Consider the following 25,959-nt stretch of genomic DNA (forward strand, 5'->3'; position numbering starts at 1 on the left):
AATCACACATAGCATAGTCTATGCTAACTTTACTGAGTTGCTACTTTAGAAAACAAATCTTGTAGAGGATAAAAGATGCTCTAAAAGCAGTTTGCTGAAGGACAGCCTGGATCCTAGACTAGGCTGCCTAACAAAAAAATGCCTCGCTATATTGTTAGCTACGTGCATTTTTTCTGACTTGTAATAATGGGTGTAAGTACCCAAGTAGAGCCAGGGGAGATATTTGAGAGGGCAGAGCACCCTTATAGCACACGCATTCATTACTACAGAGAGTTAGGAAATAATCGTTACTTCTAGCCCTCAAGCAAAGGGCATAATTTTTCCTTTTTAAAGACGTGGCTGCAAGCTGTGCCTGTCTATCCCAACCCCGAGCTCTGCCCCTGTGACGAGAGCCGCCAGGACCCCACGCCGCGCAGCAACCTGCGGCGGACCCGCACGGAGCGCTGCCCCCCTCACCCAGCCCCGCCTGGGCCAAAGCGCCGAGGCCTGGGCTGAGAGCTGAGAGCCCCGGTTGTGCCACATCACAGCCGAGAGCCCGGCCGGCAGCAGCGGAACCGGCCGAGGGGAAAACCCCGAACGAGTCCCTGAGGCAGCGGGGAGGCGCCGGGCACCTCACGGTCCCCTCGGGGGGAGCCGAGGCGCGAGGCCCCTCGCGCGCCTTCCCCCCTCAGCCCAGTGCCGCGGGCGGCCATTCGCCAACCGCTTCCCTCCCCGCCCGCCGCGCGCCGCCAAACCAATCAGAACCCGCAGCCTCCCGCGAGTGACGAGCCGCGGAGGCCAACGACGAGGCGCCTTGTTGCGATGTGCCCGGGGCTCCGGCGCTATAAAGGCGGCCACGCGTTGGGGCTGCGGGCCGGCGGGGACGTGTCGCGGGGGGAAGGAGGCGGCGGCGCGGAGCAGCGGAGCGCCGCGGGGAGGGGACGGCGGAGCACGGCGGGCGGCTCTCGGCGGGCTAGGGGGGATTTTAATCCGATTCCGGCCGGCCCGGATTTTATCGCGAGCGGGTTTTAAAGTGAGTACGGGCCTCTGGGGCGGGGGGGGAGGGGCGAGGACCGGATCAGACCGGCCCGGCCTGGCGGGGGGGGGGGGGAGGGCAGGCCGTGGGGAGCCGCCCGCTGACCGCCCGTCCGCTCCGCCCGTCTCTTGCAGGCGCCTCTCGCCTCAGCGGCCGGGGCAGCATGTCCGAAGCGGAGCAGCAGTTGGCGGCCGCCGCCGGCGCCACCCAGAACGGGCACGAAGCGGCCGAGAGCGCCGGGGGGGAGCAGCAGCAGCAGCAGCAAGCCGACACCGGCGGGGCCCCGGCGGCGGCAGCAGCAGCGGGCTCGGCGGCGGCGGCAGCAACGGCAGCGGCGGCGACCACAACGGCGGCGGCAGCCGGAGCGGCGGCGGGAACGGCGGGGGCGGCCGCCAGCCAGAACGGGGCCGAAGGCGACCAGATCAACGCCAGCAAGAACGAGGAGGACGCGGGGTAAGGAGGCGCCGGCAGGGCCCCGGGAGGCGGGCGGGAGCCGGGCCCGCTGCGGGGCTCGGCGGTGCCCGGCCGGGGGGATGGGGGGTTGAGGCCCCGGTGCGGAGCGCTGGGGCGAGCCGCGGCCCTGCAGCAGCACGAGCAGCGCTAGCAGCAGCAGCAGCACGAGCAGCAGCAGCAGCGCTTCCTTTGTTCTGGAGCTGCCTTTTGTTGGCGCCATGTGGTGGCTGGGGGAGGGGCGGGGAGCGCGCTGCTCGCCTGCTCCCGCTGGAAAATGGAAGGGCATTGAGCTCGGCTCGCCTCCCGGCCCGCGTTTTCCTCTCCTCCTCGGGCCTGTTTAAGGGAAGGAGAGGACGGGGGAAGTTGGTTTTTGGCGGAGGGGGGTGGGCTGCTTCCAACTTGCCGGGGGCCGCATGGATGAGCCTCGCCGTTGGTGTAAACACGAGCACGCTTTGTGTAACGCCTCCAAAAATAATAACTCGCGCTTGGGAGGTAGCCGTGGTAGTCTTAAGCATTTTTGGAGTGGGTGAGGGAAAAACGGCGTGACCGAGGTGATGTGCGATGCGTTTGGGGAAGAAAGAGCGGTTTTGGTGTACTACTTGGCAGCATTGTCAGAAAACTGCTCATTGCTTAGGAGCAATTTGTGGAGGAGTCTCGGTGGCTTTGTTGGATTTCAGCTTTAAGATTAATTTATTTACCTTTGTAGTTTGTCAGTTTCTTATTTTTATGAATATCCATGCTCGACTTGAAAACTGCAGCCTGTTTCCGAAGAGGGTCTTTGTGATCCTCTCTGTCCGTGTATTTCGTTGGAACTTCCTTTGTTGTCACTGGGCCTGATCAGGGGGTCAGCTCCCTGAGGCTAACAGCGAGCTGAAGCCACCATAGCATAATAGATTTAGGCTCTAAGGAAAGGAGTAAAACTTATACAAGTTTCCTGTTACCTAGGGCTGGATGTGCCTTTTCCACTGTTGAAAGATTAAGAACCACGTCTACAATGTGTGTTTTCTTTATACATCTTTAGTGTTCTGCCCTCATGGTGGGTGTTAGTGTCTTGTCTTCTTTGTTGCGCAGGAGGTAACAAGTTTTCAACCCCAAATCGATGTGAACTAAAATTCCTAAGAAAAGCAGTTATTGTCAGAGATTGAACTATGTGAAAATTTAAACCTGCAGACTGGTCCAAGGCAGAGTTCAGGACACTGACACAGTTTTGTTAACAGCTGAAACGTGCTTTGATTTATCTGTGTTGATATGCTGAGGAGGGGGAAGAAAATAACTATACCTTAAAGAGCGCAATTTTCTGGTTTGTGTGGCCTCTGAAGGGGAAACTAAATACTAGGAAATTGGTCTTAATTTCAAAGGCTGTACACTGTGGTATTTATATACATGTAGGTGTTGATCATGATAACTTAAAAAAACCAAAGGATTGTAAATCACAAAGTGTAATATCTACTCCTGTGGTAAAAGATGAGTTTAGCATGTGGCAATGTCTGCCTGTCTACCATAGCCCTGTCTGTTGGGCATAAAGCAGCTAAAGCTTCCTGAGGACAAAATGCTGTTGTCCTCACAAACTTTGAATTTCTGTGGATCCATTCTGTGTGTTTAATGGTTCCAGGGTATGCTATCGAAAAAGTCTGCAGATTACAGCAGTCCTGCATGGTCAGCTATTCTGATGTGCATGAAGCCATGAAGTTAACTTTTACCTGTTATTGAAAGGCTTTGTAAAATTTGTAGGGCTTTTTCTTTAGGGCCTATTTTTTAATGGCTGTGAGAAGCACACGGACTTTGCTTGGGTCTTCTGTACCATGCTGCACCTGAGAGAGCAGGGCTTGATCTGAAAAATGACTGCGCCTACGAAGGTTATGGTTCCATCCAGTTCAAGGCAAAGAACCTAGAAAACAGAGCACTTAAAGGTTTTTTAATCATGTTGCCTTTAGAGCATCAATGGATGCTGGCTTCAGCAAGTCACAGTTACACTTTAACACCAAAAACCGATTTTATGTAGTGGTAGTCTAGTTTCTAAAGTGCTGCTGGCTTCTAGTGCCAGATCTAGGTTGCCTGTAAACACAGCAATGACAACTTAAACTGCTTTAGTCTATAGTTAAGTAAAAAGGCTCAAATGCTTTCAAAAGCTTAGTTTGTTACCTTGGAAACTCTGAAAATAGAAAATACAGTCACATTATTAATGCTTTCATTGGAAGTGAGGTATTTGATAAGTACCTTATTGACAGATCTTAGTTTTGCTTGTTAGCTTCAGTTCTGCATTGGACTTCATTTGTTTCTAGTTCTTTGTGATGCTTTGGAGCTGTCCTGTGTGGGCAAGTGGGTAGAGAAGTGCTGTATTGTGGCCCTTCAGGAAAAGGAAGGCTAGTTGAGTGGTGTAGTACTGGTGAGGTAGAACTAGATTCAGTACCTGAACAGGAAGAAGTGCACAGCGTACTTGTTGAGGCAGGTCCAAAGTCCCATCTCCTGTAGGAGGCTGTTCTTAGGGGTTGTAGTTGTCTGGTTAAATTCTGGGGGCTGTTCTTAGGACTAACATTTTTACAGCCATTTGTCCAAATCATAAGAGGTCTTCAGTATTTTGCTTTTGATGCCCTTTTCTAGCCTGAGTGCTTTCAAAGCACGAGAAATGACCCCAGTTTCTTTCCAAAAACTGAACTGGCAGTAATTGGTAATCAATACTGCTTTGTTGCAAAAAGCAGAATCATGTTGGAGGAATGTAAGTTACTGGTAAGGAATACATTAGGCCACCTTTACTGTTTCTTATGGCATGTCATAAGGGTGCACTGTGTAACTCCTTCAAAGAGGAGGGAAGACAAACTACGTTGTACACTCCTGTAGAATTAGGTTTTGACAAGATGCAGAAGTGTTTAATCTTAAGCACTTGGCCCTGTTTCTGACAATGCTGCTGAGTTGTGCACCAGCCTGTGCATCTTGCTGCATGTGCTTTTCTGTAGTACTTCCTGAGTCTAAATAGCTCTTCTCTTTGAAATTTCAGGAAAATGTTCGTTGGCGGCCTCAGTTGGGATACAAGCAAAAAAGACTTGAAAGATTACTTCACCAAGTTTGGTGAGGTAACCGACTGCACGATAAAGATGGACCCCAACACAGGAAGATCCAGAGGCTTTGGATTTATTCTCTTCAAAGAACCTGGCAGTGTTGAAAAGGTGAATTTAAGCTTCATTTTTTTTAAGATTCTTAACTTACAGGGAAACTTTTCAGCTTGAGCTAATCTTATCAAACTATGTTTCAGGTTCTGGAACAGAAAGAACACAGGCTAGATGGACGACTAATTGACCCCAAGAAGGCCATGGCAATGAAAAAGGATCCAGTGAAGAAAATCTTTGTTGGGGGACTTAACCCTGAAGCCACAGAAGAGAAAATCAGGGAATACTTTGGAGAGTTTGGAGAGGTGTGTAATGTTATCTTACTAAACAGTGGAACACAGCATAGTCTACAGTTGCTGTTTGACTAATAATTTGCAAGTTGCAAAATGTTAACTTTAGAAGTAATCAAGGCTTTTACAATTGATCCAGAGGTTACCCAACTTGAAAGCAAGGAAGGCACATGTTGCACTAGTTGCTTACATGGCTAATTAGAAAGTTTACCTGTAACAAACCATAATATTTATCTTAGAAGTGCCTTTTAAGATTTGTACAGTCAAAGCCTCTGGTTTGAAAGCTGATCTTCCTATAGGAAGATTCGTGCAACTTCGTTGCACAATATGCATAGATACAAAACTTACTTTCAGCCTTACTGTCCCCAATGCAATGTACTCAACTGTTCTGCTAAAATACAAGTCTAAAAATGGTATTTCATGTCTTCAGATTGAAGCAATTGAACTTCCAATGGATCCAAAGACCAACAAAAGGAGGGGGTTTGTGTTCATCACTTTCAAGGAAGAAGATCCAGTGAAGAAGGTTTTGGAGAAGAAATTCCATAACGTCAGTGGAAGCAAGGTAAAAACTTTGGATTTGTAAATTTTTGACTAAGTTCTTAAGCATAATACCACTACATCCTTACTCTGAAAATGATACTGTAGATTTCTGCTTTCAGAGTACCCAAAGTACAATAAGGCCAGCTTGCAATTTACCATAACTTTTTTGGTATATGTTCAGTCACAGAGCCTACCAAGGTTCTTTGCCAGTATTTGTGGCTTTAACGCTTGCTGTGTTGTAGGGGCTTTTATAGGCAAAGGATCTAATTGTGTTACTTAAACATGCAGAAAAACTGGCTTGTTTATATATCACTATGGTGATACAAGCCATTTGAGCAGACCAGTTCTCTTCTTTCTGCATGGAGTAACTGCATAAATGCAGGGCTTACTGGTACTGCTGCAGGAACCAGAGAGCAGATGTATGCTGACCCTCAAACCTGGCCTGCTGGTTGTGTGACCTGCTTTAACAGTGGTGTGAGATGCTCTGAGCAGCTGACAGTGCTCATCTGTGGCAGGAGCTAATGCAGCTTCAGGTGTGAAGCTAGTGAGAAGGACTGGAGGCAAAGGATGTTTGCTGGCTGGCAGGTGTCCCTCTTTGCTGTGTCCAGTGCCAACCATGTAGTAACTTCAAAGCCTGCCCTGTTGAATCTTTTACACTGCTTCATGCAGTCACTACTTGGGCTGCTCTTAGTTTAAGACTGGACTTAACACAGTACAGGGTAAACTTTTGATAAGCACCTACCTGTTCATTGTTTGCCGGACACTGTAGTAAGCAATAAAGTTTGTCAGGAGAGGGGAAGGGTCATGTGTGCAAGGAGCAGAGAAATCATATTTGTGTATCTTGCAACTATGGCTTGTTTTGTCATAGTAATAATAAAAATAGCATGTTACCTTAAAGCAAGATCCTGTGTGAAGAACTCCAAGCTGGGTTTACTCAGGTACCATTGCAGGGAATAGTTCCTTTCCCAGGAGCAGGAGCTTTCATGTCTTACCATGCGCAGATTCAGGAAGTAGAAGCTGGCTGACAGCTTGAGCTGGAGCTTGGGAACCAGTCTTGGACATGGCAATTCTGGTTATTTTCACCTAATCTTATAATTCGATAGGTAATTTTAAGAGTTAAGTGTACTTTACAGCCCAACACGGACCCTGTCTGTAGGGTGTATGAAGGCTGCCAGGGGAACTCACTCTGGCTTATTTCTCAGCTTTCTTGGTAGCTCCTCAGTCAGTGCAGCTCAGGCGAAGCAGGCCAGCAGAGCACCTTAGCCTGAGAGGTCCTGCAGGATGCAGGGCAGCCTTGTGGCCCCTGCAGGAGCGGTAGTGGCTGTGCTCAGGTGACCTCCCCACCTCTTCTGTGGGGAAGCTGATGGTGGGGAATGGGCGGCATGAAGTACTCTGAAAGCAGTGGCCTGCTTTGAATTGCTGATAGTGGCTTACCTTTGCCCAGGCGGTGCCATAAATCAGATGCTCCTGGATATGCAGTTGTCTTGGTCGTGTGACAGGGAGCACAGCACATACATCTCCTTAGCCTCTAGGATAACCGCTGGCTTCCCTGGGTGGCTAGGTTTGGGCAATGCTGCTCTGAGACAATCTACACACTCCTCCTTGTTCTTCATTTTCAGTGCGAGATAAAGGTAGCACAGCCAAAAGAAGTATACCAGCAGCAGCAGTTCAGTAGTGGTGGAGGAAGAGGTAGCTATGGAGGAAGAGGCAGAGGTGGAAGAGGCGGTGGTAAGTACTACACGCACTGCTTTAGTATGGACACATTCAAAATAAGTTGTGTGTACTAAAATGGGATTTTGTGGATGGTTTTCCCTTCTATAGCTCAAAGTCAAAATTGGAATCAAGGTTATGGCAATTACTGGAACCAGGGTTATGGGAATCAAGGATACGGCTATCAGCAAGGTTATGGTGGCTATGGAGGCTATGATTATTCAGGATATGGGTATTATGGATATGGACCAGGCTATGATTACAGTAAGTAAAGAGAACTGTATTGGGTATAAGCAAGCGTAACTAATTAGCAGTTTAATGCATTTGTTGTCTTGTTCATAGGTCAAGGCAGTGCAAATTATGGGAAGACACCAAGGCGTGGTGGCCATCAGAATAACTACAAGCCATATTGATCAAACTTATTCAGGTATGCAGTGGCATGGTCTCTTTTGGAAAATGACTGCATAGGTTTTGTATACAATGCTGTAGATGGAGATTTCAGTTCTGTACCAAATTTAACTTTACAATAAATTTCTATGGCCTGTTAAATGTGCATCTTACTTGGAAGAGCTCCCTGCAAATGTTTTACATGTTTAATACTTACAGATAACTAGTTGTCTAGACAGTGTGGTGTGTAAATTTCAGCTTTGCTGAAGATATTAATTAATGATTTTATTAATAGGTTAAACTGAAACTGATTTTGAGGGTCTGCTTAAAGCTGCAGCTCTGCATCTAGGGACTGCCTCTTGGAGTTAACTATGGACTCTGCATTACTCCAGTTGTACAGAAAGAGATGCATCTTAGGGAACCAGTGTCACTTTCCACCTTTTTATTTTGTATTGTTTTTGTGTCATACATTTCCTGTAACGGAAGTGTTAATTTTACTGTACTTTTTGGTACCTTTTTGGAATCTAATGTATTGTAAGGTATTTTACATGTGTTCTGATTCACCATGACATGGATATTGAAGCTATCCTAGCTTTTGAAATAAAAAAGGCGTAATCTAGTGTCTTGTGCCATTCTTCAGCTCATGTATTAGTAAAACAGGTGTGTTGTTCCAGAACTTAGCTCATGGCAGTACTTTGGTAGATGGAGAGCTGGGCTTAATGCTTTTAATCTTGGAACTACAGGGCTGTATTGGTAGGTAGCTGTGTTTGCTTGCAGTTAAGTGGCAGCTACACTGCAGTCACTTCTGCCTGGAGGTTATGGAAGAGAACTTGGGTGGAATTCCCCAGCTGCTGGGGAGGCTGTGCTGTTGGCTCATGTTCTAGGCAAGCAGAGAGGCTCAGCATAACTAGTAATGCCTGCGTTGTAAGGCTCTGTGGGAGGAGCCAGAGGCATAGGTTTCAGGTAGGGCTTGGCAGTCTAGGCAGCTTTGCAGGAGGAGGCACAAGAGCTATGCAAGAAGCTAGCTGTACTTCCTTCGTGTTTCAGTGTCTTGAGTCTGAGAGATTCCTACCAGTTCTCAATAATATGTATACCTGTCATGAAAGACAGGCTAGATGGACATTAAATTATCAATGCAGAGTCTGAGTTTTGCAGTCTTACTGTGTACCCAAAAAAACACAGTTCTTTAGAACTTCTACTGAAGCTGTGCTGTGGGAGGAAAAACAACAAAGCTGCTGCTAGTGATGCAGCCTTATTTCTAGACATAAATGACCGATTTGAGAGATGCTTTCCTTTGAGTAGTTTATCACTACTTCTACATAACTGATTTGCCTGTCTTGCTGCAGAGGAGTCACAATCTTAAATTTAAAAATCCAAATTGTAAGTGCTGTTGTGCAGAGTAAACTTCTAATCTTTGCTGCAGTAACTGGTTTGATATTACTTTTAAAGCTGATAATTTTTTATTGTATGGTTTGAACAAACAAACCAGAAGTGCAACCAAATCAAGTAACTAAGAAGAAAACAAATGTTAGTGATATGTTCACTTTCTCATAAGGCAAGCAGCTATTCCTGCAGGGACTGTAATATGCTGCTCCCTGCTGGTTGTCTCTGGAAACAAACTAAAGTCTGTAAGACTTTTGATGGGTTAAGGAGAAATCTTGAGTATAAAGAAAATTGAAGCAGATTTAAAATCATATAGTGGGCATGATAGCTCTGCTATTGGAGTATGTAACAATGCCCAGCTATAAAATCTAAAACTACAGACAATTAAATGAGTACAGTATTCAGAAGTATTACTCCTGAAGATGGAAAAATGAAGTGCTTTATTCTGTTCCATCCTTCTACTTCTCTTTTTGAAGGGTTAGCAGAATTTTTTCCTAGCAGATGGTTTGCCCTGTAGAGGGGGATTTGTGTAGTGTTGTGCCAGGACTTACTGCTGCAGTGTTTCTGGCTAGTGTGTTAGCAATAGCTTGTCAGCTGGCTGTTACATTGGTGCTGTTTGGAAGTAGGTCCTCAAGTAATGCTTCCTTTACAGGTGATGTGGCCTTAAGCACAAACTGGGGATACTAGCACTTAAATGAAGAGCTGGCTTTCCCTTCTTTGCATGAAAAGGTTTTGATGCAAAGAATAGCTAACTGCCTGGTGAAAGCAAGGGCTTGTACACAAGGCTGTTCCTTATGGCTGTAACATACTGCTGATTTACTAATCCTGCTCAGATAGTTCTTGAGGACAAAGTATTTCCTAAGAACAGCCCTGGGAGCTGTGACCCTCAGCTGTCTGTTCCTCATGCATTTGGTGTTAAGAGTTTGGGGCTGAAGTTCTTGGCTTAATTTGCTCATTGAGACCTCTTGTTGAGTATGTACTAGGAGGACCTCATTAGCATGGAGCTGCCTGCTGAAACTGGTCAGAGGTGCCTGGCAAAGGCAGCTAGAATGGTGTTTCTATAGGTAGCTGTAGATAACAAAAATAACCAATTGACTCACCTTAGTTTTTAAACAGGCATAAACCTAAAAGAGCATGAGTTCTGAAAACATAGTTTATAAAGGAATATATTCCTAGTAGCTACTGTAAGCGGTTTTAGATTTTTTTGTTAAATAAAAGCTGATTCCACACAACTGCCACAGTTGAAACAAGCTCTTATAAAATTTATTTCTCCTAAAGCTTTTGCTTAATAGCAAGATAACAAAAAAATTAAAGGTTAACTTATCTGGTCTACGACATGCTAGGATGAAGATTAAACATGCATTTTCATGGTAGAATAATACTTCTTAGTAGTAGATCTTGAACAATGTTTGAAACCTGTGGGGGGAAAAATGTTTCCTTGTAAATGCATCATTAAAAGAAATTATTTCATTGCCTCATTTTCACTTACATTGTATGTAAGTGTAATACTGGTACTTAGTAAGAGGCTTTTTCCGTTCTTGGTTTCTTGTAGAAAAACTTTTCTTGCTTAGTTTAGATTGTGGACAAGCACGCTAAGTTGTTAGGCTTCTAAGTTAAACTGGTACTGTGAGTAATCTTTCTGTTCTCAAGAATACATAGTACTAACAGCTGTATGTCTTTCCATTAATTTGCTAAATAAAATACTAACACATTTTTCTTGTGCCTGCTATGCTATTGCACTGAACTGCATCCATTTCCTTAGCATGTAGGGCCGTAGCAGTGTGACTCTGGTATGGTGCTTGAGACCAGCACTCATCACATAGATTACATTCATACCCAGGTACCTAGAGCTTCATTGGGTACTTGGTTAAAAACACATGCCTTTTGGTTGGAGTAGGCTCAGGAAGTGCCAGGTGTACCAAAGTGGTGTTAACAAAATGGTGTTACCAAGGTGTTAACTAAGTGTTCACTTCTCATGAGGGTGTGATAAAAGGAGTAGCAGCTGGATGTTCTCTAAGCAAACTATAGAAGGGCCACAACAGATACCAGGACCTGCAAGGTTTGAAAAGCTGAACAGGGTTTTGTCTTATGCCTACAAACCTCTGGGTATGGGGTCAAGTTGATGCTTAATTGTGATGCATCAGCCACAGACCTGAAATGATTCTGTGTAGTTAAAAGAAAAATGCTCAAGAAAACCAAAGGCAGTATTTTAAACTCAAATGTTACATGAAATGGGAGCTAAGGCTGTAAAAGTACTGCTTATAGCTCTTCATGAAACTGTTGGCTTAAGTGGAGGATCCCCAGTGGTGGCATGTAGAGCATACAGTGCTGCAGCACATGTTCTTAAGGGCAGCTACGGAAGACTTGCTGAGAAGTGGTTATCCATCTGACTGTAACTGCACGCTGTATGAAGCTGAGCCAGCTTCTGCCTGGAGGCAAAAGGCACTGAGCAACTGTCATAAGAGCTGTGCTCGGGGTAGGCCTTTCTGAGATGTTGGACCTAGTTTGAAAACAAGTGAATACACAGTGTTTTCCAGAGGTGTCAGACTAACAGAAGGTAGCTGTGAATGCCAGATAGATCCCAGTCAAGTCCATGCTTCCAGACTGCCAAAAATATCTGTAAACTAATTTCAAGTAAAAGCATGTCTGAGAAAACTTAGTCCTGATCTACTGCCAGTGGCAGTGCCTGTGAAGCTAACCTTAGAACCCTCAGCTTTTAAATAATAGTGTAAGGAGTGAATATAAATAAATACCTGCTTAGGTAGAACAAGTGGATGTTTTGTCCTGGTTCAGACGTTGCTCTTCCATATCTAGAGGGACAAAAAGCAAGAACTTAAACTCGTGGCTGAGACAAGTTTTTGTCTAACTTAGTTAACAATGAATGCACACAAGTTGTACAAAAAGCTGAGTGTCAAATGCATCAATATGATGGCTTTCAAGAATGAAGTTTAACTTTCACAATTCCCCTTGCTCAGATGAGTAAACACTAACCTGTGCCAGAGCAAAATGCTTTTAAAAGGTGGCATATGCATCTGTGGAGTAAACAGTTTTCTTGGGGAACTTTTAAAATGGAGTAATTTGGAAGTGAAGACTAAACTTTGAGTGACTGTTCTCCTATGTGTTCAGTGCCTACACCACCTTGGCTTTGTTTCAGGACTTTTGGAAAGCAGGCTCAGCTGCTCAGTCCAACAGCAACCACTATAAGGCAGTTTTCTGGTCTGTAGTACCTGTTAGTAGCCTGTCAATTGTGTCCACAACGAGTTTTGCATCTTCCATATTGAAGCACATCGGGGGCTTGAATTTAAGTACATTTCTTCCTGGCCCATCTGTACTCAGTAGAATATATTCTTCCTTAAGCCTGGAAAGAGGAATAACAAATAATTACATTCACCTTTGCATGTAGTTGTGAAAAACTCAAAAGCATTGATACGCTGGCTGCCCAGACAATGCTTGTCTGCACTGACTGGTGTCTTTTTCTTCCAGTTGGCTATACTTTAGCAACTGCAGAGTGCCAGGCTCCTTTTAAATGTTGTGCTTGCCTAGCACAGCGAGGAACCACATGGTTGTCCCCCGTACCTTGTTATTAGATACTCTGCTTCTGCTGTGGCTGGGGTCCTTTCTGCTTGATCTTTAATCAAGTCCACTCCAATGAATAAGCCAGAACCCCTTTGAAAGAAATAGAAATGGTCAGTAAAGGGTGAATCTATGTAATAAGAAGGAACTGCAAGTGAACTAAAGGATCGAGAAGGGTTTTTGTGAGACCAAACCTTAATGGCACGCAAACTACAGGCTGGCTGTTGGCTAGTGATAGAAATGGTATTGCTGTTTTGCAGAAGTGTAGTATTACAGTACAGACTAGTCATGTGCTACCCTTCTGAGCAGATACATGATGAATATATTTCTTACCCAACTTACTGATTTTTCTTTGTACACTTAAATGTGCACTTAAAAGTTTAAACAGGAGAGTGAGCTATTTTAGCATGGAAATCCATAAAGCAATACTGGCCTAGAGTGGTCAAGTATATTGGACTGTTGCTTAGCTCAAGCTTGATTTAATCTAATACACAGTAGGTTCTTGATTTTTGCTGAAAGCAAAGATATGATGAGTCTCTTAAAAACTGTATCAGTTTGGTTTATCATGAACAATTCAATCCAACAAAAAACAGCCAAAGCTGTAAATAAGGCACAGATACCTGACATCACCGATGATGGGATGCTTGGTTTTCAGCTCCTTGAATAGCTTCATCAAGAAGTTGCCTACTTCTGTGGCATGAGCCTGGAGGTGTTCTTTCTCTATCACATCTAAAACAGCTAATCCGATGGCACACGAAACAGGGTTTCCTCCAAACTGTATTCAGGAAAGGAACACATAGCAGGTGAAAGGGGAGGAAGATGCAATCTTGTCACTGAAGGTGCAGCCTCAGTGATAGAATGAGCATACTGATACATAGATATTTGATGGAACCAGTAAGTAAAAGTTATATACTAGAAAGATGTCATTAATATTAAACAGTAAATGGCATAGGGTAATGAAAATATATAAAAAAAATGTTGCATTAATATCTCATTCTACTAGTCGGGCTCATGTTAAAAAGGAGAGTTTGGTCAGCTTTTTACTTACTGTGTTAAAATACTCCACTCCTGTGGCTGCAAATGCTTCTGCAATTTGTTTTGTTGTTGCTACACAGGCAAGCGGGTGCCCATTTCCTATGGGTTTCCCCATAGTGACGATATCAGGTATAAAGCCTTCTCCCTGAAGCTGGAATGCCCAAAAGTGCTTGCCAACCCTGCCAAAGCCGACTTGAATTTCATCAGCAATAAATACACCGCCTGCCTTGCGCACATGCCTGTAACATATAACAGCTTTTATTATAGTCTAAGGGGAGCCTGAACATAATTACTGTTAGAACATGCAGAAAGCAGTGCTTTGCAAACTTCTTGGAAGCAAACTTGGGCAGGTCTAAAGTCTGTACCATGTGCTTAGAATGCAAGTTTTGCCTGGCACAGGCCTCTTTTTAATGTAAGTGTTCACCTTTTTCTATTTGTAAAGCTGTACGCTACAGGAGATGGATAAATTCCTCTATACAGGATGCATTTTAAAATATAAAAGTGAAGATAATGAACAGCCACTTACTCTGCAACCTTCTGAAAATAGCCTGCTGGTGGAATGATTTGACCACCAACGCTTGGCAGGGATTCAGCAAAAAATGCAGCAATCTGAAACATATGTACCATGTAATGTTTGAACACACGATAGAGGAATTTGTGGAAATCAAGTTAACAGCAAGCTTAGCATTATTAGATGGTCACTGCATTATTATTACATGATTTTCTTTTCGATAAGTCCATATCACTTAGCTCAGTGCTGTCAAATGGCACTGACCATCACCTGCGCTCATTTCCAAGGCAAGACAAATGGTTAAGGAAACCACACTTACCTTTCTGCCTTTCTTATGTGCTTGCTCAATAATATTTTCCACTTCATTAGCATAGGCTGTTACTGAATCTTCATGGTCCTCTCTGTACAGTCCTCTGTAGGTGTCTGGAACAGGAGCCTAAGCAAAGGAACAGGGTATTCTATATTTAATATATCAAATTATTCTATATTTAGTATATCATAAATAAGATTTAATTTACAAGTAGTCAGTAGCTATAGGTACATACCACATGGACCCATTCCTTTTGTCCTTCTAGATTTTGGAATTTATATGGGCTTATGTCAATCAGGGATGTCAGGTGTCCATGGTAAGCACTTAAAAACAATCAGGAGAACTAAGCAGTAATTTCCTCAGTATCAATAATTCTTTAGGATTAACATTACTGACAGCTAAAACAAAGTCGATGGGCTGTGTCACCTAGTGCAAATACAGTCATTTAGCTGAGACCTGCTCTGAGATCCCTGTCAGTCGGCTTACGGGTAGTTGGATTTTTTTTTAAAGCATCTGAACATAAGGGATGCAGGGGGACAGTATTCCGTGTCGTTGGTCTCCTGGGGCCAGCGACTGGAATCACAACAGTCTAAGTCACAAGCAGTATTAAGAGAGTTGTGGGTGTGGACATGTCTGGCCTGCTTCTGAATATCCCCTGAGGATGGAGTTTTCAGTCTCTCTCCGGCCATCCTGTTCTAATATTTGACCACCCTCATGGTAGGAAGGTTTTTTCCCATGTCCCATCAGAATTCAGCTTATGGCCCTTGTCTCTTCCTGTCACCAGAAAGCTTCAGACCTGGCTTCACATTTTTGTGCCTTCCCAGGAGGTAGTTTTAGATCGCAGTAAGATCTGTTAGCTTCCTCCTAAGGCAGAACAAACCCAATTTTTCTAAACATTTAAGTCTACAGCTTCCTTACCCTGTGGCAGGCCACTGCTGGCCTTGCTTCAGTATGGCGATGTCTGCCCTGTGCTGGAGAAGCCCTCCCTGAACATTAACTACTTCAGAGGTGGTCTCACAACTACTGAGCAGGGAAACATTACTTCTCCCAACTTCCCAGCTGCAGCCTTCCTACTGCAACAGTAATGCTCTGACCCCAGCACAGAACTGTGCCTTGTACCCCGCAGTAAATAAAACATACTTACTGATCTAAAACTATAACATCTTCATGTTTTGTGTACTGCCGTGCCATTCTTAGAGCAAGATCATTAGCTTCAGATCTAAAATTGAAAAATTTGATAAATGTTTCATTGTGGATAGTTGAATTTTAAAATTCTGACTGCCCTTGCAGAGAACACACAACTAGATGTGAAGTATTGGCACACCCTTAGTAATCCATAGTGCTTTGCACTCGGTAGGTAGGTCTGCTCAACAGAGTAGAATCCATCTTAAAAAGCAGTATTACAGAAATGACTTTGGAAACAGTTCATTTTATTTTAAACTGTGAGTTGCTTGGGAATACAGGAACTCCCACAAGCCAAGATATATGCATCATTAGATTGAATTTTGATGATAGAAAAAAATTCAAGTTCAGAAAACAAGTCAGACCGGAAACTAATACAGTAAATCCTTACATTAATTATTTGTAGTCCAAGGCCTTATAAACAGAGTAAAACCCTTCTGAGATAAAACACTTGTTCAGTTACCTGATGGAGAGGCTTGGTGAATGTGAACGTCAGAGGCACAGAAGTTCTAAAAGTGACCAGTTTCTTCAAAACAAAAAATTCAAGCCACTTTTTAAAATACATATATATTATAGTCATCCACTCCAGATCATGCAGTTGACTTTTGATAAGTGTTACGCTTGTGTGTATGTAACTAGTGTAAAAACGGTGTAAAGTCTGACACAGCTGACTTACCCAGAATTCAAGAAATAGAAGGTGCACAACTTTTCAGGTAGTGTTTCTGAGAGCCTCTTTGCATAATCAACCAAGTTGTCGTGAAGATAACGAGAATTTGTATTTAGCAATTGATTTTGCTCATGGGCTGCTTTTACAACATCAGGGTGACAATGTCCAACTGCAAGAGAGGGGAGAGGGGTTTTAGGGTTCTGCCGCGTTATGCACCGTGATCGTTAACAAGCACATAACTGACTTCATGCTTACGTCCTATAACAGTTCAGAGCTGTTGTCACTGATGTTCGTATTTAAGCTGTGGGACGTTAATGGTATTATCAGCATAAGATAACATTGGTACACCTTGAAAGCCTTCATTAAAAACTCTTTTTCTTGGTTCAGAAAATTTTAAATTGCCTGTTATTTTATTTCATGGTCGGTAGTTGAATACTGAAAATAATATATAATGGAACAGTGTTCAATTTGCTATTTTGAATAGCTTAGTAGTTTGCATATATGCAGATAAACTTTACTATCAAGGAATCACATTATAGCCCTACTAGGATATTACTGGCAGCACTGACCGTTTTAAAACAATTTAAAGTACTGTAAGAAAAACAGCTGCTTCATAAAATGCAAATAATACACCTCACTGAGCAGTGGTCCCGTGGTAGTCCCCTTAGTAACTTCTACAAGTACAGCAAACTATCAGTTGTAAGTTTTACAGTTAGATGCTTGACTTGCATTTTCAAGTACAAAGCTCTGTATGCTTTAAATAAGTACCTTTCTGTGAAAACAGAACAGCATTCAAGTCTGGAAAGCATCGTGTTCGTGCACACAGATTCAAATGTGAACAGTAATTGCCCAGGCTATAGGCTCAAGAAGGGCTGCTTCTGCTTGTTCGGTTAAATAACCTCTCACCCTAACACAAAGGAACAGAGGTAAAAAGCACTGATTGTTCCTTGTTCTGCTTAGGAAAATACGGTATCAAATAACAGGACTTGAACTTACCGTGAGCAACGTTGTTTATGCAGTCAAGGTATTGCCTTCCGTTCTCGTCATACATGTACTGGCCTTTGGCCTTCACAATCTTCACTGGATCATGAGAAAAAAACAGCTTGCAAGAAGAGCTGTGGTGGAGCATCAGAAAGCAAAATAAGCATTAGTGATATTCCCCAAGTCACAGTTTATTCCGCTAGTAATATTTTCAGTTCAGTTACTCAAGAGAAGGACGTTTCGCCAGTGCAGCAGCAGATGCTGTCATCTTACTTCTGGCCCCCCAGACAAAGCTGGGGATAGGAAGAGAACAGCCTTTGTGCTCTGACTCAGTAGTCAAATTTTGTTAGGCTTGTAGGGGAAAAAACACTGTAGAACAGAAACCCCTTCCCTAGGACTTCCCAAGCACAGCACACAGGAATTGCCTGTGAAGTTACATCTCATCTACACTGTCTGCCCTTCTTGTTCTTGAAACTTTGGTGCCCGTCTTACCTTATTACCATTTTTACTCTGTTCTTGGTTCTTGCTAAAGGTACTGATTGTCCAGATGGTATGGTGCAGGTGGTTCTTGAGTGATTTGATTTTATCTATAAGGCTGGGCCTGATTAAGTGAGCTTGTTTTGTTTCACTGATACGCATTTGACAATTAAAATTGAAATGCATCTACCCAAGTAGAGTCGCAGGGTTATAATTGGCACTGAAAGATAATGGCAACTGCTTCGTTTAGTAAAGATTGCTTAAACAAAAAGGGAAGTAATTTGATGATAAATATATTTTTTAAAAATTTATCAAACAAATGAAAAAAGACAATGCTAAAATAAGAAAATAATTCAGTGTCCCTACAGGAATCCTGTACTTTCTGTGTGAACGGGTAGTAGGTTGATAAAACAAGTTCTTTTTTTTTTTTTTTTTTTTGTGAAGTTACCCTGACAGTTCAACATGTGCTAAAGAGGCATTTGGAGAGGCTGGGTCTTTGTTCCCAGTAACAGGGCAAATTGCCTACAAAAACACAAACGGTGTTCTTCAGGTTGGTGCAACTAGCACAATTCTCAATTCGAATACAAGTTCAGCATTTACACTTCCAGCCTGCCTCTTATTGTCACAAAACATTACTGATTAAGGCAGCCCTGATTATTGAATACGCAAGGGGCAATTCCTGTGGTCAAAACCAAATAGTTTTGCTGCTATGGCTGGTAGCTTTCTACAAAACTAAGAACGTAAAGTCATTTGAAAGAAAGCAAGTAACTCAGAGTCTGGAAGCGAGTCTTGTACTTACTAGAATTAAGTTGAGCAGACGTATGCTGATTCTCTCAGGTTTTTGGTGTCTAAGATTCCTGACCGATGAGCTTTTAAGGACGAGGTGCCGGGCCCCGGAGAGCCCCCTCTGGGCGCAGGGACGGGCACGGCGCTGCTCCAGCACCACCCCGAGCCTCCAGCACTTCCCTTGGTTAGAGCCAGGAGTGCGCTCTCGGCCAAACGGACAAGAACTGCTTTATAAGCAGTTCCAGGCGTGCCGTGTCAGACATGTTTTAAGGGAACTTTATGCTTTAGTTTCATAACCTCCTCTCTTCCTTGAGAAACAGTAATTACAGCTAATAACCCGAGCAAAACCCAGGCTTTGGAGGCTATCAGCACCGACTTTACCCCCTTGGTGTTGCTCACTTAAACCTAAAGCACCGGTGAAGCACAAATCGTTGCCTGGCCAGCGAGCAGTCGGAGTATCTGAGCGTTTGGGGTCAGCCCAACTCGCCCGGCTGCAGCCGTGCGCAGGGACGAGCGCCCGGTGCCGCGAGCGCCCGGTGCCACGCTCACTGCCCCGCTCCCAGCCAGGGCGGAGCAGGCCCGGGCCCAGGCCCACGTCAGGCAGCCCCAAGCAGCCACGTCAGGCGGCCCGGGGAGTGCGCAGGGGGCCCGGGCGGGGAGCAGCAGCGCCTGCCCACCCGCTCACCCGCAGCACTTACCCGATGAGCTGCTGCCGCAGGGCCAGGGTCTCGTGGCGGGAGCGCTGCGCCGGCCTCATGGCCGCTCTCCCCTCGTGAGGCCGCTCTCCTCGCCTCGCTGCCGGGGCGGTGCCGCTGCTGCTGCCCATGCAGGGCGGCCCCGGCCGGAAGGAGCCCGGCCCCGGCCGCTCCCCCTGCGGGCCGTGGAGCCGGCAGCGCTGTGCTCGGGTGCCTGGTGGATCTGTCGGCAGCGTGCTGCTCCTTGCCACATCGTACTACAGCAGGGCATTGGGTGGGAGCAGCGCTGCTGTCACGGCACCGTAACTGAGCCTGCTGCGGGGGAGCGCAGCCCCTGGCCTCCCGCCCACTCCTGAACCCCAGCCAAAAGGTGCCGTTAGCTATCCGCTTTCACGAAGGGTAGGGAAGGAACTCACCAGCGCCTTCGGACTCTTCCACCTGCCAGGCTGCGCTCCTCTCTTGTGGTGGCTTCAACCAGGAGGTCCCGTAGCACGGCCAGGGGAGAGGCTGCCTCCGCCGAGATCCTGCAAGGCTGCTGTCAGCCCGTGTGGGGCCGGAGTGCAAACTGGTGCCAGTATACGGCACCCGAGCCCGTTTAGTTACCAGGCACCTCGCAGGCAATAAAATGTTTCTGAGGGCCCTTTAGGCGCCTTAGAGCTGTCATAGCACCCTTGCCTTTGAGCGGCTTGCACAGCGAGGAAGTTTTTTTACATTCCAAAATAATTTGGGGCTGTAGCGTAGTGTTCCAACTGAATTAACTGCATACTCTAAGCGAAAGTGAAAACAAACCCGTGTAGTGTTGTAGTCCTGCGCTCGGTCAGTGCCAGGTGAGCAGTCCTGACTGACTGTGGAAGAGCCCATCCTAGGGTGTGCAATGGGTTAGGATTAAAAAGGAAAACGATGTTCCTCTGTTCAATTTGGTTTGGAATTTCTTAAAAATACAAAGGTAAAGAACCAGAAGGGGTGTCCTGTCCTGGGATGGGTCCGGGCCTCTGCTACCGCAGGTGTTGTATCCCAGACTGCGTTCATGAACTTTGTTCTAGAAGATGCCAGATTTCATTTGCATTCGTTTTAAACTGAAGACATCTGCTAAGAGGACTCCAGAAAAAATGTAATTTTGATCAACTTGCTAAATGTAGCCACCAAACATTTCTAGTTGCAAGTATATATGATAAACATACGAGCAATTTAAGCTTTTTGTTAATACGGAGTATCCAGAACCAAATGGCTGTGCGCTTAAAATTAGGTTAAATTTAGGAAGTAAAACAGTTGTTGCATAGGTCAGTTTTTAAGTAACAAAAGACAGCAGAGGAAGTGTTAATAATGGCGTTAATCTTTATTTGAACTCTTGTCTGGTTAAGATACTTTGTAGCTATTTATAGTAACATCCTGAACATTTACAATTTTGAAGGTTTATTCTCGGTTACAAATGCAGAGTTCATCGTACATATTCACACAACTGTCAAAGTAACCTGTACAGAGAGACCGTCTTTGAAAATCTAGTCTGTGCTTTTATTACAAAAAGCACAAGAAAATGTTTTTGGAGGTTTCAAGCTAATGTACTGTCCATTACAGCTTTAAACTAGAAATACACAATGCAGTACTAATTAATGCCATTTTAACACGTTAAAACAATGGATAAGGAATACTGTTATTGGTGCCTTCATTTTAAAAGCAGCTGTTCCCCAAAGAAGTGAGTAAATAGAACACTTTGTGGCACATACATGATTAAAAATTGCAAAATTTTGCAAATAGAGATGTTAAGTATTTTTTTTTGTATTTTTAATATCTCTATATGATTATACTTTTAAAGGTGATACATTTTACAGAGATGTAGTCAGCTTGGTATAAAATACCATGTAAGTACATTCAAACAAAACTACTTTTCACTGTTTCCTAACTGCACACACGTGCAAATAGCCTTAACTCTTCTGAACAGCTTCACTGAAGTGACGCACCCACTCGCCATAAATAAGGGGTATCTGTATAACATGGTAGAGGATTAAGCCTTATCAGCATAACTTCAAACAAATAAGGACAGATAAAGCACATACTGCATGTATTTTTTTCTAAGATGCATACAAATAAGTCAGATTTTCATTTAGATTTTAAATACCAGCAATTAAAGTTTCTCAAATTATGTGTTTCAGAAACAGTACCTAAATGCCAGGGTACTTGCCAGTTTGAAAAGACCTATGTGCCCAAAGGAACTTAATGCATTAGAGCTGATGACTTTCAGTTTTGACTGCTATTTTGTGCTGAACATTCATCACGTTGAGTAAAAAATGAACTCAAAATAGTAATGCAAGAAGCTGCTATGCTATGGAATTGTCTATAAAATGGTATTATTCCATCTACGAAACTACCCAGCAAATGCAGCAGGACTGCAACCCTCATTCTGGCTAATAGCAATTTACTCTCTCTTCCACCTGGTTTGGAAATTCGTTGAGTAATTCAGTGAGGTCCTAACTTTTTTATTTAATAGCAAAAAAGCAGATTTGATATGCACCTTCTTCAGAAAGTGACGTAAAATGCACTTCTAAAAGCTAAGCATACAATTCAGTGTTTAACAGTACAAGAAACCTAAGTGCACTTAGCATCATTTACACAGAAATGTATTGCAGGTACCTGGGACATCTCCACTTTAACGTTAACCGTTACCGTCCGCATTATATAAGAAGCCACCCACAGACATACAAGTTAGCTGACTGTTCCACGGAGCTGAGCAGCTATGAGGCAACTTGTACCAGAACTTCGCGAACAGGGATTGATTGTTGTCCTAAGACATAGGAAAACCGCAAATGCTAATGTATTTGTTATCCCACTCTGCTGTCAATAACGCCACTTCTTATGCATTGAAAATTCATGTTTCCCAGCCTCCCTGTGGTTTCCCCCCCCCCCGGCTCTCTAGGGCAGTATAGCGTCCGCCAGTCTATTAAGTCCTCCTCCCATTCATTTCGAAGTGTCAGGTTTTCAGCACTTACTTTAGCTGCAGATTACACAACAGTCAGACATCCCTTTTGTTGCACCATCTATCTAATGACAAAAGCATATGGGAAAGTTGCAGCGGTTCACTTAGGAACATGAAAACAACAAAAGGAATTGTTAAGTTTACAGATCCAGGCCGTGTACTCACTGCTTAGCTTCAGCGTGCAATAGGTGCCCCAGAACAGAGCTGCAAAAACTGTGCCACATTGCTGGCAGTTCACCGCAGTGCCACGAAAACACGGGCGACTCCAGTAACTGACAGCGAGACTTGACGGGAGGGGCATGCTCTTTTCTCCCTTATTTGCTAGACCTTTTTTTAAACCGTTGCAAACAGGTCCAAGAAATGCTCTTACATAAATGTTGTGCTGGAAGGTTGCCCAGGTCAGTATATGTTACATTGATTGTCTCACAAAGCTAAAGTATCTTGGGCCTCTTGAAATCTATCAAAATACTTCATCTCTCGCTTTAAAATCTTCCTGGTTAAACAATGTGAAAGCCTGGCTGTGCTACTAACCTCATCAACAAATACCAGGCAAAACTTAGGGGCCTGAAACGAGGTCAAGTGGCACAGAGGTTTTGTTCCACCCTTGGCCACCTACTGAGGTCTGTGGGACCGGATCCGCGCCTACCCTGGTGACTTGGAACCAAACTCACTGAGTGGAGTTCAGACAGATCCGTAATTTGTCCAAGATAAGTGGTTTGCGAACACTTTAGTTTTACATTTCTATCATTTATTGTTAGTATTTTTGTAAAACAAATCTGTTGTATGTAAGGAAAATAACTCAAAGCCTCCACTCTAACATTTTAAGATGGAAACTTGGCTGGTAACCTACTTCTATTTGCATAACACCTTTAATTAATTATCTGGGCAACAATTGGATTAAAAAAAATAAGACATGAGAATATGATGGTATTTCCCAAGAAAGATTTGGAAAAAAATTAAAGTCTATGTGTATGCGCTTCTGTTCTACAATGATCTATTCAAACCTTAGAGCCACACAAAAGACGTGCCCATCCCGATGTATGCTGTCAATTAGGGGCACTGTTGTTGGGGGCAGGAGGGGAGTGTTTTCCCCTCGTGGCACCACATTTGTTTCTTCATTTAAAAAAAGATGGCCTCTAGAGGGCAGCATTAAATCAGCATTCAATAATCCAAACACCACGACCCGGTATTACTTTGTAGTACGCAGAGAATTTACAGGCTAACAGGACACAGTTATCGACCAGGGGTGGCTGTGTACCATTACAGTAAATCTGGGAATTTCCAGCATCATAAGTATTTTAACTAAGGTGCCTGTTACACGTGGGTGAGATCTTTCATTCTGGCCCGAGAGTTCACGGTATTGATTAGAAAATCAAGTGCCACATGTACAAAACTTCACAGATTCATTCTGAGCTGTGGGCTGGGCAGACGGTAAGCACTGCAGCCCGGGGGCTCTGCAGGTACGGACTGCTTCAGCTGCGTGCTGACTGCAGTCAGGGCCACCAGCAGAAACGGGACGCTGAGCTGGGGAAAGGGAAGAAAACCAAACAAGAAAACAGGCTTTCCTGCACGAAAGCCGTGGTCATAAACAAACGCGCGTCCGGGACAACAGCTATAACAACCTTAAAAACCTGGGGAATGAGCGGTGTCATTCCCTGCGGAATACACTCTGTCGTTACATAGGATGTCTTGAACTGCTGAAACCTCACGTGCATTTTACTGGTTTGGTTAAGAATTTCAAATGCAAAGATAAAAAGCTCACAAATATTTTATCTTTTGGTTCCCTAAAAAAAAACCACACACATCAGAAAGTCTGGTGTTACAAGAAAATTCGTATTTCAATACACAGGAGAAAAATCCATAGGGAAATAAATTCATTACCATGACATACATACAGCGAGCGTTAGAAGCAGCGTATAGGTGAAAGAAGACTCCCCGTGGAGAGTAAAACAAAGCATAGGGCAACAGCCTTGTTGTTTCTTTTAAACTAAAGTCCCAGCACATTAAGGCTTTGAAATGGGTTCAGTTTGGAGTCAGCCCAGGTTTTATCTGCCACCCATTTCACAACGCAGAGAAATACTCCTGAACTAGCTGGCCAAGCCCGCAATTAGGTCAGCTGCACAGCTAATTAATCTCACCTGCCCCCATCCGCTCAGGCCAAGTCATCGGGCTCCCTCTGGCAAGGGGCCCCTGGAGCTGCCAGCACGCTTCGGGCACCAAAGCCACAGACACGGGGGATGTTTGGCTGCGGTCACCCCCCCCAAAATACATTCACAGCTGAACTCTGGCAGGTGGTCAGTAATTTAAATTTGATATAGAGCAAATCTTACAGAAAGCTGCTCGTCCTGTGCTCCCGGGCAGCAGAGACGTGGCTGTCTGAGCAGAATGGAAATCACTGTGCTTGTATAGTCAGTTAAACTGGGCCAATAAATTTTGTAAACTAGAAAACAAAGATAAACGTGAGTTGGCTGGGCTTTAGATTCCCCAAGACAAGTAACTCGAGTGTTTTAACCCAAGTGTTTGTTCACTGATTAATCCACAAAGCTAACACGTTAACTATTTCAGCGAGCGAGATAAATCAATTGCTCGGTCACAAAGTGACCTACATTTCACGAGCGTTAGCAGCCTCAATCATCTTTAGCATGTCAATCATCTTTATTGCTACTGACATCTAGTGGTAACATTTAGCTGCATTTCTGAATTCCCATAAAACAATCTTACATTCTCTCAAGCCAGAAAAAGAGAGAGGTTTCCTGAGGGAAAAATGCACTACGCTGTGTGAGAGGCTGAGATAATTACCGAGTTTTGACTGGGACTGCCAATGCTACCTAAAAGTAAAATTTATCTTGATGAGCTATTTGCAAATTCAAAGTATTAAAAGACCCACATAAACATTTTCATATGGAAGGAGAAAATAATCAACTGCTCTGGCATGAATTTGCTGAGCAAAGCACATCTTTTTTTAACTCTTCCCCATAAGATCATGACTGCTCTGAACCAATTTATCATTTAACAACCTACTCTTCTAAATCCGTGTGTGGAAGGCACGTGGAAGTCTGAACAGATTTCCTTAGACCGTACAAAGGAGCAGTTGCTCTAGCACAGTTTCTGATTTGCGTTGTATGACACACAAGGGGGACAGCTCAAAACACACAGGCTACCCGCACCGATCACGGTGGAGGACCAGGGAGGACTCAAAACGCAGATCACAGCTGCCCCTCTCGCAATATTTGTGCCCGGGGAGCTGTGCCACGTCCGTTCCTGGAGCTCTGCTTTCTGCAGGTTTCAGCTGCCTGCCAGACCGGGCTTGTGACCAGCACCCCTCGAAGAGGTACTGGTTAGCTCCCCATAGCTGGTGACAGCGGGTGCCGCGTTCTGCAAGGCCTGTTGTGCCTGCCACCACTTGTAATGGAAGCGGAAGCAGCCGCCCAGAGCAGCTGCTTCACGCAGGCTACGGGTCTGTGCGAGGGCAGCAGAGCTGCGGCATCCCCAACACCCGGCTGTGCAAGTGCACGAAGGGATCTTCTCTGGGTGCTGGACAAGCCACGTTCAGCAGCATAAACCCCCCTGCAGAAGGCCTTTACCTGGGAATTGTCACAGATTACCTCTAAAACGTTTGGTAGCCAGGGTGGCAGGAGGATGATCGTAGCCTTCCTCCCGGACGGTCAAGGAGGCGCCACGAGTGGTCCAGAACGTGCCGTGGGGACGGGGAAGAAAAACCCCGGTTAAGAAGTTTAGGTGATGAAAAAAAGAGCTCTCTCCTTTTTTACAAGGAAATGTCTTGGGTTCTGTGGCGCCAGAGGCTCTGTGTTGGGAGGGGGAAGGCTGCCATGCAGAGCGGTCAGAGCAGCGGGTAAAGCACTGTTTGGTATTCTGTATCGATGTTTTG

At 44.5% G+C, this 25,959-nt stretch overlaps 2 protein-coding genes across 11 annotated transcripts in view; one reads left to right on the forward strand and one right to left on the reverse strand.

The window, feature by feature from the left end:
- Positions 1–846: 846 nt before the first annotated feature.
- The window catches only part of HNRNPAB (heterogeneous nuclear ribonucleoprotein A/B), a 29,692-nt gene continuing 4,579 nt past the window's right edge, over positions 847–25,959 (forward strand). For 3 of the 10 annotated variants that reach the window (XM_083798371.1, XM_083798366.1, XM_083798370.1), the window contains exons 1-8: positions 847–1,012; positions 1,150–1,468; positions 4,464–4,632; positions 4,719–4,877; positions 5,293–5,424; positions 7,022–7,130; positions 7,224–7,376; positions 7,455–7,539. In XM_083798371.1, the coding sequence (XP_083654497.1) occupies positions 1,179–1,468; positions 4,464–4,632; positions 4,719–4,877; positions 5,293–5,424; positions 7,022–7,130; positions 7,224–7,376; positions 7,455–7,525 (1,083 nt within the window). In that variant the 5' untranslated portion in view covers positions 847–1,012; positions 1,150–1,178 and the 3' untranslated portion in view covers positions 7,526–7,539. Of the gene's footprint in view, positions 1,013–1,149; positions 1,469–4,463; positions 4,633–4,718; positions 4,878–5,292; positions 5,425–7,021; positions 7,131–7,223; positions 7,377–7,454; positions 8,119–25,959 lie in introns of those variants that run through there. The other 7 variants (XM_083798367.1, XM_083798375.1, XM_083798369.1 and 4 more) reach the window with 6 other exon arrangements.
- Positions 10,116–25,956, reverse strand: PHYKPL (5-phosphohydroxy-L-lysine phospho-lyase). The gene is made up of 13 exons (XM_083798364.1): positions 19,103–25,956; positions 17,157–17,275; positions 16,170–16,329; positions 15,456–15,530; positions 14,547–14,634; positions 14,321–14,437; positions 14,017–14,099; positions 13,504–13,729; positions 13,076–13,230; positions 12,459–12,548; positions 12,110–12,240; positions 11,636–11,692; positions 10,116–10,298 (listed from the first exon to the last, which is right to left on the reverse strand). The coding sequence occupies exons 1-12, from the start codon at positions 19,228–19,230 to the stop codon at positions 11,640–11,642; spliced, it is 1,425 nt and encodes a 474-aa protein (XP_083654490.1). The 5' UTR covers positions 19,231–25,956; the 3' UTR covers positions 10,116–10,298; positions 11,636–11,639.

This window comes from Anser anser (assembly GCF_964211835.1).
Source record: "Anser anser genome assembly, chromosome: 14".
In the NCBI taxonomy this organism is placed as follows: domain Eukaryota; kingdom Metazoa; phylum Chordata; class Aves; order Anseriformes; family Anatidae; genus Anser; species Anser anser.

Bases quoted from the DNA above. Each gene is read 5' to 3' on its own strand.
- PHYKPL (XM_083798364.1), bottom strand. From the start codon at position 19,230: ATGGGCAGCAGCAGCGGCACCGCCCCGGCAGCGAGGCGAGGAGAGCGG. The intron at 15,531-16,169 runs GTAAGTCAGCTG...TTTCAATTTTAG, and splicing joins TTCTATTTCTTGAATTCTGG to ATCTGAAGCTAATGATCTTG. The intron at 14,100-14,320 runs GTAAGTGTGGTT...CATATGTTTCAG, and splicing joins CACATAAGAAAGGCAGAAAG to ATTGCTGCATTTTTTGCTGA.